Below are 16,001 nucleotides of genomic sequence, written 5' to 3' on the forward strand. Positions count from 1 at the left end.
ACAGCCACTGTTTATAATTATATAATTAAAAAGTCAATCTAAAAATAACCTTATGTGCAATTTAAATGCTTATTGGTTGATTGATTGATTGATTGACTGATTGATAGTTAAATTCATTATTATTATTATTATTATTATTTGTTTTAACATATCTTTTTTTAGTTTTGCTTTTGGCTAAATGAAAACTCTATTTTCAGTTTCAAAAATAATTTTGGCGCATTATGTTCAATACCATATCAGCGCCAAACAATAAAGGTTGTAAACACAAATCTGCAGATATACCATACAGCTATGTAAAGGTGAGCTATGCAACAGAATAGGACACACTGTCCAGCTGATGTTAAACAATAACAACCTTGAACATACTAACTTAACGAAATTTCTAGGCTTAAAGATACCTTGAGCAACAGCATAAACTGCGCTGACATTGCATGACCCCAAACAGGCAAATCACCACCAATTCATGGCACTTGACCTCTTAGGATTATGGTCTGGGTTCTTCCAGCATGTGTGCTCTTGCCATTTAGCAGATGTTTTTCATTCAAAGCGACTTACAGTACACTAATTACCGGAACACACTCCCTGGAGTGGCATGATTTAGAGGTTAAGCGCTCGGCTCAAGGGCACAATAGCACCAGGAAAGAATTGTAATCAAAGTAGCCCTACAGTTTCTGCCTCAATCCTACATGAGGATTGTCACACCAGTTAGTTTTTTTTCCCCACATCAGTATTTTATTGTGGTTACATCCATTTCAGATAAACCCAGACTGTGGTTGGTCACTTTACAAGACCGTATCTTCCTCTCAAAGTTGGCGGTTCTTGGCAGGAATTAGCTGCAATGAAGACCAGACCTCATGCCGTTAGTCATTAGACTAACAAAACTACTGAAATACCAGCAGCCCATATGAATTCTTTCTTTATCTGTTTTCTAGTTGGGAGGAAAGGGACAGTTCTCTGTTATTTGTGCAGCCACGCTGATACAGTACAATAAGTCTTTAATTTCCCAGAAGGGCAATGTGTTTGCATTAAAGATATTAAAAAATGACAACGCACAAATGAAAAACACATAAAATCCAATCCCAAGGCCAATGTCCTTGATTAAATAGTAATGGAGAGTAAGGAAAGCTGTGGCACTTTTTACTTAAGTTGTCCTCTAGGCAAGAGTAATGAGATATAATATTATTTCAGGATGTCTGCTATCAACTGAAAACATCTATACCGAAGGGACATTGAAAAATGACTTACACAAATGTGAACATAAGAAAAACTATTTACTAATGCGCTATGTCATTTCAAAGATTTATCTTGCTGCACATTCACTTTTCTGTAACCAATCCAGGAAAGGGTTTAATATTCAGAATATATACATGTAAATAACCTGTTTTTCTATCATTTTCTAACAGTATTTGCAGTAGTATTAATTTCCAGTTGACCATGCCATGCAGAAAATTTGTTTTTTCGGCATTTTTATTAAATGTATACGAGGTGAGGGGCCTTTTTAGGTATATGGCCAATTGACAAATATTATTTAAATTACCATTCAAAAGTTTGGGGTCTTGAAGTTGTTTCTGCTCACCCCGAGATTGCATTTATTTAATCAGAAATACAATAAAAACAGAATTATTGCGAAATATTATTCAAATTTTAAATAACTGTTTTCTATTTCAATATATATTTAAATTTACATTTAGTCATTTAGCAGACACTTTTATCCAAAGCGACTTACAAATGAATATATATATTCAAAATTTGAATATATTAAAATGTAATTTATTCCTGTGATGCAAAGCTGAACTTTCAGCATCATTACTCCAGTCTTCAGTGTCACATGATCCTTCAGAAATCAGTATAATATGCTGATTTGCTGCTCAAGAGACATTTCTTATTATTATCAATATTGAAAACAGTTATGCTGATTCATATTTTTGTGGAAGCCGTGATATATTTTTTCAGAATTCTTTGATAAGTAGAAAGTTCAGACAGCATTTATTTGAAATAGGAATATTGTGAAACATTCTAAATGTCTCTGCGTTCACTTTTGATCTCTTTAATGTGTCCTTTCTGAATAAAAGTATTAATTTCATTCAAAAATATCAAATTAAATCCTACTGACTCCAAACCTTATTTGAACAAAGTTATACAGCGTACTCAGTGACACTCCAATATCCCTTATATAATAATGACTAAATTATCCATCATCCAAAATTCATCAATGATGCAAATTTGGCCAACTAAAATAGTACAATAAATCAAAATAATCAAAGAAGGTCGGAGGATTTGAGTGACTCAATAACTGAAGGAACAAACTAGAGGGAAATCCTCCATGGAAAGTGTTCAGAGGATCCATTAAAACAGCCTGTTCCTTCCAAGACACAAATGTAAGGGACTGTGAAGGGACAGCTGTTGTTTTGTGACAGCTTAAGAAAACTCTCACTTTTCATTTTGTTCCAGAATCTCTCAAAGGTCAGAACAAATGCAATACAAGTACGCTTTCACCACAGTTCAGTTAACATTAAAAATCCTGCTCTTTAAAAAGAACAATCTTTGGTTACACGTTTTAAAGGAATAGTTCTGTTCAATGAATCTGATTTGATTCTCGAGTTTGACTCACTGGCTCTTTAGTACACATTTATTGTAATTGCATGGAAAATAGCAACCACTACATTTCTCAAAATATCTTCTTTGGGCTTAGAAATGACATAAGGGTGAGTCAGTGATAACAGAATCGGTTTCATTTTTGGGTAAGCTATTCATTTAAGGGCAAAATCTGTGTTTGATTCAAAGTCTAATAAAACATCAATGAGAGAGTTCAAGCACTTCTGCTGCTGCACAATGTCTATTGTCTTTTCTTCTGAAACTCTGTGAACATACTTTTGGTTTTGTAAGCCATGAGCTGAAGGAAGGACAGTCACTGCAATTACAAACCCATAGTCTGGTTTTCCTCTCATCATGCTAAAGGGGACATAAAAATGGAAAACAGAATTTTTCTTCCTCTTTTGAAATAAGAGTCTGATGACCATGTGCTGATATTTATACAAAACTACACTGTATGTCTACACAGACACTTTTGTGAAACTAATCTGCAAAAACTGAAATCATGGTGACTATGACATCACAACCATGAGCTCATTAAAATATGACCACTGGTATGCTGAGATTAGCCAATCATAACAGAGGTCATTTACATCTAGAAGTCTTAAAGGTACAGTACAACAAACAGCCCGTTTAATTGTACAGGGTAAAGTATAAAAAAAAGACAAATGAAAAAAAAAACATTTTTGGTGCAAGAAACCTTGACTAACTTTATAAGTGATACAATTAAAATGTAGAATTTTTTTAATATATGTATTATTTAAAAAAAAATAACTGTTTTCTTTTCCAATATATTTTAAAATGTAATTTATTCCTGTGATGCAAAGGTGAATTTTCAGCATCATTACTCCAGTCTTCAGCATCACATGATCCTTCAGAAATCAGTATAATATGATGATTTAACATTTTTTATTATCAATGATGAAAACAGTTGTTCTGGTTAATATTTTTGTGGAAACCATGATTTTTTAATGAATAGATTGTTAAAAAGAACAGCATTTATTTGAAACAGAAATCTTTTGTAATGTTATAAAAGTATTTAATGTCACTTTTGATCAATTTAATGCATCCTTGCTGAATAAAAGTATTAAAGGTATAGTTCACCCAAAAATGAAAATTTTGTCATTAATTACTCACCCTCATGTTGTTCCAAACCCGTAAGACCTTCGTTCATCTTCAGAACACAAATTACGATATTTTTGATGAAATCGGAGAGCTCTCAGACCCTCCATAGACAGCAATACAACTGTAATGTTCCCAGGTCCAGAAACGTAGTAAGTACATCGGTAAAACAGTCCATGTGGCATCAGTGGCTCAACTTCAGTTTTGCGAAGCTACGAGAATACTTTTTGAGCGCAAAGAATACAAAAAAAACAATTTATTTAACAATTCTTCTCCCCCGAGTTACGTCTTCTGCCATTTTAGAGAGTATCACAATGCATACGCACACATCCCCCAAGTGTAAACAACGCTGATTACGCAGATTACGTTCATGCGCGCGCTTTCCCCCCGAACGTAAACAACGCTGATTACGTCGATTACGCTCTTGGGTCCTCTCCAAAATGGCGGAAGACGTAACTCGGGGGTGAATAATTAAATAAATTATGTTATTTTTGTTTTCTCTGGACACAAAAAGTATTCTCGTTGCTTCGCAAAACTGAAGTTGAGCTACTGATGTCACATGGACTGTTTTACCGATGTCCTTTTCTGGACCTGGGAACATTACAGTAGCGTTGCTGTCTATGGGAGGGTCAGAGAGCTCTCAAATTTCATCAAAAATATCTTAATTTGTGTTTCAAAGATGAACGGGTCTTACGGGTTTGGAACAACATGAGGGTGAGCAATTAATGACAGAATTTTCATTTTGGGGTGAACTAACCCTTTAATTTCTGAAAAAAACTAAAAAACAAATAAAAATTTCACTGACCCCAAACTTTTGAACAGTAGTGTATAAATAAAATTAGGTCTTTAATACAAAAACTTGTTAAAAACATGTTACAATGTGGTTACTATTCATGAAAGCTATGTATCATGTTCTCACTGTTTGAAATATTCTTACGTCTTGGAGAAGCCGAGTTTAACTCTCTCAAGTTCTACACTATGGACATAGCCTTCATAGACAGTGATGGGCTGGTTCCTGTCCTCTGACAAACAGACATTCATCTTATCTCCACGTAGTACGGACGGTCTGTTTTCTGCCACCCCAGGGACCTGAGTTAAAAACAGAGACAAAGTCATCAGAAAAAAAAATCTGTCCTAAAATTGTGACTGACATCATGATATCTGTAGCAACATCTGGCATGAATAAGAACACATCTGGTGTTAGATAATTGTGCTTCTCACTCACTTTGAGAATGAGCAACTTTTTGTTTGATTTGTCGAGGGACATGGTCTTGCCGTAGAGATCGTACTTCTTGATGTCCACCTCCATCTGAATCTCTTCCAGGTTTAGGAGGAGGTGAAAGCGTTCCTTGTAGTTCTTCATGCATAGCTGAGTGTCCAGCACTTGCCTGAGAACATACACACGTCATAATGCACTCTTCTATTGTCTGATTCAACCAGACGTGCCGATAAGCTCTTCGCTGATTGGCGTCAGGCGAATTTTCCGCTCAAGTTGAAATTTTTGAACTTGCGTGAAAGACGTGATTGAGGTGAATATCTCGCATTCGCGGCAAACGCGTTGCGCATTTCGCGTCATTCGCATCGCCTGGCGCGAATTCGCCTCTATTCGCGTCTTTGCATTGACTTTGTATGTAATCTACGTTTGGTGTGAACACACTGTAAGACTCCTAAATAGATATTTTACCAATGTTTTTGTAAAAAATTATGTAGGAAAAGTAATAGATTAATTTACGACAAGAGTGCACCTCAAAAAATCTACATCATAACAGGAGTTCTGACCTTTGTAGCAAAACGTCTTCTTTGTCGCCTTTTTCTCTATCACACTTTAGAAATCATCAGAAATGATATATCAATTGAAAACTTTAAATCTCAAAATGCATCCTTCGAAATCCATTTTAAAATCAAACATTGCATTACCATGAAAATGGTACATCAATATCATGTTACAAAATGTTTTCGTTCATGAATTATAAAAATTTAAGTTTGGATCGTGCACTTTCACGTCTATGTTCAAAAATGTGAGTGACAGTTAAAGGGTTAATGCATCCTTGCTCAATAAAAGCATTAATTTCTTCCCAATTTTTTTTTAAATAATTCTAATTATAATATAGGGTTGTGCCGATAGACGATAGTGTTGTGTATAGACGATAGACAGAGATATCGCATGTGGCTGATGCCTTTGACGATAGCAAGACGATTATTATTATTATTATTATTATTATTATTATTATTATTATTATCAGGCTAGTAATACTATATAATTAATATTAGGGCTTATTTGTTGCATTATATTTCTTTTTCCGCGTTTTTACAGTATTGCCATTCTAACCAATCACACACGATTATGTTGAGCTTATGAATGCAATGGCCAATCAGAGGCGTTCAGATGAGTCATCACTGAAACAGCGGAGTTCTGTTGTTCAGTGCGCACTGACTGAAATCTAACTCGCAAGTTCTCTTATTATAAACAACAAAGTGCAGATGTACGTGCAATGTAAGTATAAGAGATTTATTCATCATAGAGTGTAGATTCACTGAGTTTAACGGGAGTGTTTTTAAAGTGCATAAACTCACGCTAGACTGAGCTTGTGATGATGTTCTTTGGTAATGTCATGTTCTTTGCTCGTTTTCTGTAGCTGCTTTTTGAATAACTGAGGAAATGTAAATGTAATCATTATAATTAGCAACTTCCGATGTTTCTATTAATTTGTTATCATGTTAAATACAAATTCAGTCATTAAAAACATTAGGCTGCTTTTAGCCTTCCGCTGGAGTTGGTTCACTTTCCGGCAGTGAAACTAAGTAAATAATTACATAAATTAGCACGATAATATCGTGTATCGGCGATCTCACAGGCTGACGATAGGACGATATGAAAATTGAGCATATCGCCCAACTCTATTATAATATAACATAATTAATAATAACTGGCTCAACCAATGGCGTGAGTTTGAGGCGGGACTATCTCTTTGAATCAGAACGCACGGTGTTCGAAAACAACCAAATATTTGCAACTCTGTTTGGCGGCACACAAATTACACACTCCAAAATGGAGAAAGCAGGAGTCCTTTTGAGCACTTATGAAGGTTTAGAGCCTGTTTGACAAGCCATCATTCAACCTGAACGCTCTGGGATCTATCAGGTAACAGGGAAGCGAGAAGTAGAGCGATGTTTAACCTGAGGCGCTGGAGGAAGGGTTGAGCACCAACGGGCTGGTGGACAGTATGGTCAGGACGGTGGCGGCCATCACTTCTTTATCAGCAAGACCAGAAGGCCTCCTGTTAAAAAAGAGAGCGAGAAATGAGGTTTACCAATCACTGACATCTTAAGACCTGGATCAACTAAAACCAATTACGTCAAGCAGAGCCAGATGTGAAGCGCACTCTCACATCAACATAAAACGGCACACATCTGTTAGGTGGGCCGCCCGGCCTTTCTGTCTCTCTCTCTCTCTCGGCCTGAGTGCCCATTTTCTCTGTTCGGCAGGCCGAGTCCCACTTCTCTCGGCCGTATCGCAGCTCCCTACAGCGCAGTAAAAAACACTAGCGCTCGGCCTCTGGTGTATGCCCACACAGCACAGCTCCATTATCAACTGTATTTATTCAGCATGTGTGTGGGAGACAGTTCACTCGTGTTTGTAAATCAACACCAGGGTTTAGTGCGCGGCTGAATGAAACGCTCTGTTAACTGTTTAGGGTCTTGCTCACAGGTGAGATTCAGCTTCGAGCTGTGTATGCATACTGTGTGCACATGATTGATGACTGTTATATTGGATTGCAGTGAAAGAGAGGGAAACCAGAGGGATTGTGGTAGATCAGAGAGAGAGGAGAGCGAGTGAGTGTGTTAACAGACATTACATTGAAATATTTATGCAAATTAGAAATGTTTAAATAAGATTACTGTACAAGATGGGACTGATGCAAATGCGATCAGTGGCATGTTGATTCAACAAACACAACTACACAATAATATCAAACAAATGTTATGTTAATATAAATTCATCTCTTGTCAAATGGAGATGATTTTGCTTCTAGTCCAAAGGGACCAACAAAAAAAAACCAACCCTGAATTTTTTTTGTCATTTCAATGTATTTATTTGTACATTTGCATATAATTAAAATGTGTCATGACAGGTTTGATGTCAACTGCGATCAGTATGGAGCCATGTTGTTATTGTTAATTAAAATGAAAACAACCTAAAACTATTAAAATATTTTTTGTTAATTCAAATTATTTGCCTTGGCAAATAAACTGAAATAAGCTGAAATACTAAAATTAAATGAAACCAAAATATATATAAAATACATTTGTAAAAAAAAAAATTACAACACATAACAAAACCACTAAAATGTGTATATATAAGCTCATTTAAAATATATATATTAAAATAATACAATAGTATACAAATAATACTATAATAATGATGGCCATTTCTGATTATCAGTGAATAATTAATTAAATTTTGGTCTGTTTATTACACAAAGTGTTTGTATGAGTATCTCAAAAGCCATATGGACTACTTTTATGTCTTTAAAAAATTACAAAAAATTAAAATATATATATTTTTTATTACATTTGACAACCCTCGTGCCCATTCATTTCTATTGAATGGAAAAGTGGAGCCTGAATGTTCTGTTAAACCTCTTTTTTGTCCAACAGAAAAACTATCAAATAGATTTGGAATGACATGAGAGTGAAAGAAGGACATTTTTGGTGGTGAACTACTCCTTAAAAGTCAACTACCTATTTCAACATTCGTAATTATGTAATTTTTGAGCCATGCTAGAGAATTCGGCGAGAATCAGATTCTTCAGATCTTCTCCACCCTGAACACAGCAGCACTGATCTAAGCACAGAAACCGACACAATGCTAAGCTGTCTGTGTTATATAATCAAAAAAATCCCACTCACACTCCTAATTTCATGAAATATGCTCCCTCTGCCCAAGACACACACACACATGCCGGGTTTCTGCCCCCCCCGCCCCGCCCCGCCTGCTTTGGCAACCCAACCAGAGCAAACTGGTTTAGAGTCGCTCTGAAAGCCAAGCCCAGAGACTTGGCAGGGCTGTCAAACTTTTTTCCTTTATCTGGGTCAACTTCCAAATATCTTTCTATCGCTGCAAAAGAAAAGAAAAGCAAGTAGTGGATTAGAAGCAGACAGACTAAGGAACATAAATAAAATATGAAGTTCTGCCTCATTTTTAGAGGAGAGGAGAGGAGAAACTGTCTGCTTCTAGAGGCAAAGAAAATAACACACATTAGAGATGACGGTACTATGCTGGTTTTATTAAAGACTGTGTGTGTGTGTGTGGAGCATACATTCAGAATGAATATGTAGGTGTATGTTTGCATTTCTCTGTTTCCGACAGTCTTGATCAAAACACACTGGAGGTGGATTATGCTGGTATTTTTGGTATTGCATAAAAATATATATGTAGCAAATTACATTTAAAAGCAACACCCACATGCGTGCACACACCCACATGCACACACACAATTAATTCAGCTATCGTATTGCAATATCGTAATTGTTGTTTGCGATTTGAAAAAAGCGATTTGACATTATCGAGTATATTGCAAAAATCAAACAAAACACACCTACAGAGTGCACCCATATATTAGGCCTACGTAAAGAAGTCTAGCAGGTTAGACTAGCGCACGTGTGCGTTCTTTCACTGCATGATTCAGTATTAAAATGCATGAAGAATGTTCAGAAAATTCAAGATATGGGGGCAGAAAATGTATATATTTATATCATTTCATATAGTTAAACAATATCACACTAAGATCGAGCGTGGTTTTTTTTTTTTGCTCCAAAAATCAGCATGATTACAAATGTGATTTTATACAACAGTTCAACAAACAAGAAGTTAATATTAAGAGACTTACGTTTTAGACACCATATTGCCTGTTTTTGTTCTATTTCATCAACAGAAATAATTCCAAACACAGCCACTGCGCTGTTTTGCGTCTCTGAACAACATGACGCTGTTTCGTTCCTGAATGAATCAACCATTTAAACGATTCGGTTCAATTGCAATGACTCACTCATTAACAGTGACTTGATGACACCTACTGGCAGTTTTAATTTCACATTTGAAGTATTTTGAATTTTTTTTTTTAATGATTTCAAATATCAGTATTCAACGTCAAAACATTATTTATTCATTTGTAACTGCAGGTTAAAGCATCCCATGTCCCTCAGAGCTGCATTAAACTGTGGGTAAATATATCTATTCCACTTCAGATGCAGCTTCTGTGTTTCTGCATTGCAAAGATGAATTTTGTTGATACTGATTTCACTTTATTATTTTGTTTAAAAAGAAAAATCTAACTAAATAAACTAAATGTGACATGCTCACAAAATCTACTACATGTACTCTATAAACCTTATACTATGTTTGTATAACTACAATAAATAATTATATTTATAATTCAATTTAAATGTTGTTTTTTTCTCTCTCCGGGCAAGTAACTTTTATACTTGGACAAGTAAATGACAAATTTACTTGTCCGAAGGACAACCACATGAGAATGCTTAATGTCAAGCCCTGATTACACATTTACATGTGTACAGATACAAAATAATACATATATTACAGTAAATATAGCTATTTAATGTATTTATGAATTGTTTAGCCAAAAAGGGCCAGATTTAGCTACTATCAGCTTGCATAACCGCAAACCCTCATTTAGCGTTAAAAACTACTGCCAGGATTTACTAAAGACACGCAATTAGCATTGAAAAGGCATAGACACGGTTATTTTTGCGACTCACCTTACTTAATATGCATTTGTAGGAGTTTCCATTTCGATCCGTAAATTTATGGGAGTAGAGTAGGCTATTTAAATGAATCACGCAACGCGAATTACCAAGATTTGCACTAGTCAATTCACTGGTATTTGCGGCATTATGTAACGCTCAAAGAAAGCATGTCTTAAAGCAGGCAGTAATTTGGAGATGGTCCTCACTGCAGAACACAAGATCCAGGGGGCATGGTTGGATCCAGATCCAACTCCTCCCACCGTACATGTACCTAAACCTACTAGGGGTGATTGATTGGCCACCGATCACCATCGGCCGATAATCACGTTGGGATGTTTGATCGGCGGTCTCTAAAAAGGCCGATCTCATAAACCGATCTCAAGCTGACGACGCACCTGTTGTGAGAGGTTTGGCACGACATGCAGCGGCACCGTCTCAGTCTCTGTCCGGCGCTGGTGAAATCATTATAATGCTGAAGGGGAGGTACTCACCTTAATATTTCTTCATTAAATAACTTATAAAGTAATTTGAAAACCTTGTGTGCGCTCTCTCTTTCTCTCTCAAAATACGCAAATGGCTTCAAATCACCACACAAAAAAGTAACAGCGCATTGTTTGCAGTAAATATGAACATGGATTGACACGAAAATGTAGTAATTACATCATAAATGCATATTGTTAAAGTCTACTGTGTTTCAGTCAACACATATGGCTTTTTGGCTAGGTTTAAAGGAAAAGAGCACTTTTAGATAAACAAGGCAATAATAGATGGCACTCGTGGAGGTAGGAAAACAAAGTTCTTTATGAACCGCCGGATTGCTTGTAATAAAGAATTAAATGCAAAAGGAAAGGCATATTGACATGACTATTTCTGTCAATGGTAAGTTTGGCATAACGTAAGAAAAGTAGTTTACCAATTGCTTGAGCAACTTAATATATAGCTAAATCTAAGTAAATGCAAAAGTAAAAGCATTGAATAATGTGTTGCTTATATTTATTGTTGCATTTTCAGTAACAATGTTAGGATTTGAAATCAAAATAATGGATAAATGTTGTGTTTGTGGTAAACAGCCACGGATCAGTAGCGGACTCTTCTGTGAAAGCTGCTTCCCCTCACAAGAGTCAACTAATTCCCCCCATTTTCAAAAATGAAATTCAGGCCCTGAATAAATGTCTAAAAATCCTGATTGGAGTATCACTATAAATAGTTATAAATTATAAAAAGAAGGCTTTAAAAAGATCGGTATCGGTGATCAGTATCGGCAGATACTGCTTTCTGATCGGCGATCAGAGCACCCTTAAAACCTACCCATCTCCACCCCCTGATCCCTAAACCCATCCATCTCCACCCCTAAACCTACCAGTCTCCACCCCCTAGATGTGGATCCAACCACGCCCCCTGGATCTTGTGTTTTGCAGTGAGGGGCTACTGGTAATTTGCGCTGCTCTTGGTAGATTGCGCTGGTCATTATGGAAATGAGATGTAAATCACCCGCAGAATTTTCCCCTCCCATCTGCGCTTTTTTGGAATTGCGTTCTAACGTTAATTTGCCCTGTTTAATAAAGCTGGCCCTAAGAATGTCTCAGAATATCACAACATTTTTACTATCAATGTTGTAAACAGTATTGCTGCCTTTTTTATTTTTGGAAACTGTGATACATTTTTTAAGGATTCGATAATGAATAGAAATAGCATTTATTTGAAATAGAAATCCATTATAACATCATAAATGCCTTTACTGTCACTTCTGATTAATTAAATTAATTGTTACATCTTGATCTGCTGAACTGATATATGTGTACACACACACACACAATATAACTTCTAGTGAGTATTTTGTAATTTTAGCTCCCAAAAGTAAATCCACATGATGATTTGGGAACGAGCGCGAGGATATCAGAAACTCAAACGGATTCTAGCACCAGCACTGTTTTCTCTGACCGTCTCCCTCCCACTCTTTTTCTCTCACACTCACACACCGCCTGCTTTCCTGCCTTCCCGCTTCTCCACGCTTTTCCCGAAAAAGCTCTTTATCACATTCAGCTGTATGATTCATGCGTTACCATATTCACACAAACACATTCATAAACACGCCGAGAGGGGCTTAGCAAATCTGTGAATGTGTGTGAGAGATAAATGAGACTTACTGGAATCTAATTTCCAGCATTAAAGTCAAATTTAAGTGTGCGTGTAATGCTACACCAGCAGTAACTGTGATAAATTAACCCACATCCTCTAATCATTCTGGTCGACAGCATCTGCAGGCCTGTGTAACACAGTGTCTAGATTTTAAGTGAGCAGAACAACATAATCTAGTCTAGCGTCTACACTTGTTGATTATAATGGGACTGATCTAGTTTTGTGGCATGTTGATTTGCAGTGGTAAACTGTAAAATCCAGCCTAGACCCAGTGAATTTAGTGACCGTCTGGCCGCAGGACTCGTTCTCTGGTCGACAGCATCTGCAGGCCTGTGTAACACAGTGTCTAGATTTTAAGTGAGCAGAACAACATAATCTAGTCTAGCGTCTACACTTGTTGATTATAATGATCTAGTTTTGTGGCATGTTGATTTGCAGTGGTAAACTGTAAAATCCAGCCTAGACCCAGTGAATTTAGTGACCGTCTGGCCGCAGGACTCGTTTGTACTCTGTTGACTAATAAACTTACACGTCTACGGTCACATTCCTCCAACTCTGATTATGATGGAAGAGCATCTCCGTTTGGGTTTTTCTCTCGGTTAGCTCTAGGTTATATTAGCTGAGAGTAAGCAGCTCTGGTTTGTGTTGTGTTACAGTTATGTGCCATTGTTACAATGCTGTGATAAAGCCAAGCCAAGCCCTTTGCAGTCATATGATAGCTTTGTGTGTGAAAAGCGACAGAAATTGAAGTTTTATAGACCACCTAACAGCACCAGTCTTTATTCAATTTAATTATGAAGAAAGTGACCGATATTCTTCAAAAATTCATCCCTTGTGCTCTATGGAAGAAAATAAGAAAATGAGAGTGAATAAATGCCAACTAACAAAAAAAAACATTTTCCATCATGTGACCTTCAATCAGGCATTGTGTACAAACCGGAAATCAAACACTCCTAAATTTAAAATTCAAAACAGCCAATGAAAGCATCATTACAATCAATAATAACCAGTGACACACCAGGACAAGAAAGTGACAACCAAACTCACATAATCAACAATCATCTATCTATCTAAATAAACACATATTTTAAAACAACTTTAAGACAAGTTATGCATTATGCAAAATTTCACACTGGGCATTTAAACAGCAATTTGAAAAGTTCTAACTGCCAATATAAGAAGTAAATCAGTTGTTATGTTGTCGTTTTAGTTTTTATTTTATTCATCTATTTCTTTCTTTATTCATTTGCTTGTTTGCCATAATGCTTTCCAACCTAATACAAAGTAAGTTATAAAAATGCATGCGAGAGTCTGCAGACTGACTCTTAAATGTCAGACTTATCAATGGCTCCATGTGACTTAATCAGGTTTGGATGAAGCTTATTCAGAGGACCTCGTGGAGAACTGTGTGTGGTCATACAGATCAGTCTGATTGTACAGGTATAGAGGACACTTCATTTGTGTATAAGCTGTTATGTGTGAATATGTCTTTGAATGTGTAAGGTTGTGTGTGTGTGTGTGTGTGTGTGTGTGTGCAGGATGGAGCAGGCAGTGAGAAGCACAGCTATAACTCCCACGCCTCCGAGCTTCAGTCTCCGCCCTGCTGGCCTGCTCTGTGTGTGTGTGTGTGTGTGTGTGCCTGGCTGCACATGTTCACTGATAGAAGCTCAAGTAAACAGAACCGGCCCTGCCTGATAGCACTCCAGAGAGCAGCTCCATTACCGACAAACAGCTGCTATTGGCTGGAGTGAAGCCAGCACCTCACTGAGAGAGAGAGAGAGAGAGAGAGAGAGAGAGAGACCCTAGATCTCTGTTCCATCATGTTATAAGATAATCATTTCAGTTACATTAATACATCTGACTAAATTATTATTAACAAGAAAAACATGTTTTACATTTTCTAAAATAAATGTGTAAAAGGAAAAAATAATTGGTTGTTTTTTAATGATCAAAAAGTTAAATATTTGATCAATTCAGTAATATAGTAATATATTTTAATTTGTAATTTATTCTTGTGATGCAAAGCTGAATTCTGAAGGGACCTACAAGAAACACCCCAAGCCTGCTCAACTGTGTAGCATGAAGGAAGAGCAAAACAATTAAAAGGAAAGAAATATGAGAAATATGAAGTGAATGAGTCTTCTGTGTTTGTGGTTAGATAGAAAACAGATAATATTTACCTGTGAGGACTGACATACTCTCTCTGAGTGTCTGTTTACAGGACTGCGTGGATGTGGGTCACCTCACTATTTATAACCAACCTGTGTGTGTGTGTGTGTGTGTGTTTGTGTGTGTGTAAATAAGGTGTGCGCTGTCACCCCGCATGACAGACACAGACAAACACACACACCTGATCCTTCTCCTCAAATTGCTTGAAAGAGTTTTGACTCTGGAGGTTTAATATAAACATAAACGTCTTTACTGTCACTTTTGCTTAATTTAATGCAACCTTGCTGGATAAAAGTATTCATTTTTTATTATAATAAAAAAAAATTATAATTATTTCATCTTTCCTCAATTTGTACTTATCCATTTAAACTTTTCCTCAAATTGTTATGCTTTTAATATTTTATGTTTTTATTTAAATGCAAAAGCGTGGCATTTTCACTAGTGGTCAGACTTTCGGTGCCGTCCTGCAGTGCATGCTTTCATTGTGCTGCTTCATGCATTGGTTTGGTTTGTCTCTGTTTGGTTCAGTGTGTTTTTCAGGAAGCAGATATGTCACGTCGCTTGGCAGAGATTCAGACAGAGGAAAGCTATCTGGCCTGCAGAAAAGCGCACAATAAGCACTGAACATTGTGAGCGGTATGCTAAAGTTAGCAGCGCACAGTTGCACACACACACACACACACATCATTCTTCCTGTGATGTGTTGAAGACACTCAACCCCTTGTGTGACACAGAAGTGCAATTTTCTTCACAATGTTGTCCTGACTGTTGATTCAGGACCCTTGTATGACAAGATTTACTTCAAAATAATTTTGACTTGTCCATCAGGTAAATACAAACTAAACTCACATTTAGGCAGATCTGAAGTCGCTTGTAAGAAATGAGTGGGGTTTAAGCAGACTAAATGATTGGAGAAATCCAGCAAACATCACCAAAATCACCAAGATCAATAGCATGAATTTAGAAAGTAGATAAGGTACAATTTTATTTAATGTCAACTTCTAAAAAAAAACATTTTTTTGAGAAATGTCTGATTACAAAACCTCTGATCATTTTCCAGATCATCCAAATATATGAACATGAATCATAACTCAAATTGTAAGCCTTATTAAATGGAGGTGTGCTGTTATTTTATATATATATATATATATATATATATATATATATATATATACTCTCTGAGTTTTTTTTTCTGTTTTTTGTGAGACTTA

At 36.3% G+C, this 16,001-nt stretch overlaps 1 protein-coding gene across 1 annotated transcript in view; it reads right to left on the minus strand.

Annotated features, from left to right (window-relative positions):
* The window catches only part of LOC107601333 (zinc finger protein 704-like), a 33,986-nt gene extending 19,157 nt beyond the window's left edge, over window positions 1–14,829 (minus strand). Inside the window, exons 1-2 of the mRNA XM_016293488.1 lie at window positions 14,802–14,829; window positions 6,892–6,992 (exon numbers count right to left, since the gene is read on the minus strand). Coding sequence (XP_016148974.1) covers window positions 6,892–6,961 — 70 coding nt within the window. The 5' untranslated portion in view covers window positions 6,962–6,992; window positions 14,802–14,829. The remainder of the gene's footprint in view (window positions 1–6,891; window positions 6,993–14,801) is intronic.
* Between the last annotated feature and the right edge of the window lie 1,172 nt (window positions 14,830–16,001).

This window comes from Sinocyclocheilus grahami, unplaced genomic scaffold (assembly GCF_001515645.1).
Source record: "Sinocyclocheilus grahami isolate Dianchi unplaced genomic scaffold, SAMN03320097.WGS_v1.1 scaffold303.1, whole genome shotgun sequence".
Taxonomy (NCBI): Eukaryota; Metazoa; Chordata; class Actinopteri; order Cypriniformes; family Cyprinidae; genus Sinocyclocheilus; species Sinocyclocheilus grahami.